We start from the raw sequence: 1,924 nt of genomic DNA, 5'->3' as shown, positions 1-1,924 counted from the left end.
AAAATTGCTATTTATTTCCTAGGAAGCTCTTTATGTACCAACATAAGACATATTGATAAATGAAAAAAGAACTGTGTAGAACAGGGTCTAGTATGCCATCATTTGTGGCAAAAGAGGGGAAAATAAGAATATGTACATAAATGCTTATATGGATATAAAATATTTTTGAAGGTTACTCAAGATACCATTGATAGTCTCTGGGAAGCTGGTGTCACGGGTCGGGCGAGACTTTTCACTGTATACCCTTTTGGACCTGTTGAATCTTGAATCATTGTTTGTATTGCCCTGTTGGAGAGGCAAAAGAGCACAGTGGTTCAAAAGCATGGGCTGTGTATCTAACCTAGCAGAAGTCAAATCACAACTCCTCTATTATTTAGCAACTTTATTAATCTTTCTGGGACTCAGTTACCTCATCTATAAAATGGGTGTAAAATAGGATCTACCTCATAGGGTTGTACAGATAAAATGAGCTCATTCATGTAAAGCACAGTGCTGGTACAGAGAAAGAACTGCATTATTGCTATTACTATTCATTCCATTATGTGTATGTAATAACCTATAGGTCAGTTATTTAAGTTGATTAACACAATCTTAAATCACAACTTTAAACCTGAATTTAAATCACAACTTTAAATCTTAAATCACACACTTAAATTTTTTTTTTTTTTGGAGACGGAGTCTCACTCTGTCCCCCAGGCTGGAGTGCAGTAGCAGGTTCTCGGCTCACTACAAGCTCCAACCTCCGGGTTCACCCCATTCTCCTGCCTCAGTCTCCCCAGTAGCTGGGATCACAGACGCCCGCCAGCATGCCTGGCTAATTTTTTGTATTTTTAGTAGAGACGGGGTTTCATCATGTTAGCCAGGATGGTTTTGATCTACTGACCTCGTGATCTGCTCGCCTCGGCCTCCCAAAGTGCTGGGGTTATGGGTGTGAGCCACCGCACCCAGCAAATCTCAAATCTTAAACTGACCTATAGGCATTATTCAGGGACTTGCTACTTTGGTATTAATTATAGTTATCCTGTTTTGGATTTTTCAGACACTCCAGATGTCAACATATATTATACTCTGGATGGCAGCAAACCTGAATTTCTAAAGAGAACTGGCTATGGGGAAAATAACACATTTAAGTATACAAAACCTATTACTCTGCCTGATGGAAAAATACAAATTAAAGCTATTGCTGTCTCTAAGTAAGTTGAGAGCATGGTGATTAAATTAATTTATGATATAATAACATTATGTTCTAATTTTATTCATTTTTTCCTATCAGAATCAGTGCTGCATTAGAAGGACACTACTGAAATGTTATTTTAATTTCGGCTTACATACGTAACATTTGTGTTTTACTTGCCTTTCCTTGAGGCATACTGTAAGATGCAGAAATCATAAGTAGACAGCTCAGTGAAGTGTTATGTATATTAATACTGTTTTTATTTTAAATTCCACATTGGGGTTTCAGGAAGGAAGATCCTTTCCAGGACTGGGGGCCTTTGAAGAGCTCCATGTAGCTCTGAAGAAAATACTGTGTTCACGGAGTGGCTCTCATTCCCCAGGATGCAACCTACAACCACCGCCATCATTCTCAATTTCATTTTGTATCAACTTGATTGGCCTTCAAAGCTACTGTCGTTTCAACTTGTTGGATATTAGCTACCATACTTTTTTCTTTATCCTTTTTTTTCTTAATGACTTTTTCCCGTTTTCAAATATAGAAACACTATTTAATTTGGAAACCTTCACCATGTGTTGTAGGAAAAAAAAAAAAAAAAACTCAAATGCTTGGCAATTCTGTGTGGCTGTGATATAGGAATTATTTTTCTAGCAATGCAGGTTTGGCCATATTTGGGGAACATTTAAAAGCCCCAAACCGGCCGGGCACAGTGGCTCACACCTATAATCCCAGCACTTTGGGAGGCCGAGG

The 1,924-nt window shown here is 38.2% G+C and overlaps 1 protein-coding gene across 1 annotated transcript in view; it reads left to right on the top strand.

The window, feature by feature from the left end:
- DZANK1 (double zinc ribbon and ankyrin repeat domains 1) overlaps positions 1 to 1,924 on the top strand; it is a 91,343-nt gene that overhangs the window by 6,754 nt on the left and 82,665 nt on the right. Inside the window, exon 3 of the mRNA XM_011962927.1 lies at positions 1,040 to 1,193. Coding sequence (XP_011818317.1) covers positions 1,040 to 1,193 — 154 coding nt within the window. The remainder of the gene's footprint in view (positions 1 to 1,039; positions 1,194 to 1,924) is intronic.

Source organism: Colobus angolensis, unplaced genomic scaffold (assembly GCF_000951035.1).
Source record: "Colobus angolensis palliatus isolate OR3802 unplaced genomic scaffold, Cang.pa_1.0 Scaffold117, whole genome shotgun sequence".
NCBI lineage: Eukaryota > Metazoa > Chordata > Mammalia > Primates > Cercopithecidae > Colobus > Colobus angolensis.
Note: the sequence above shows the minus strand (reverse complement) of the source record. Positions and strands in the feature narration are given on the sequence as shown.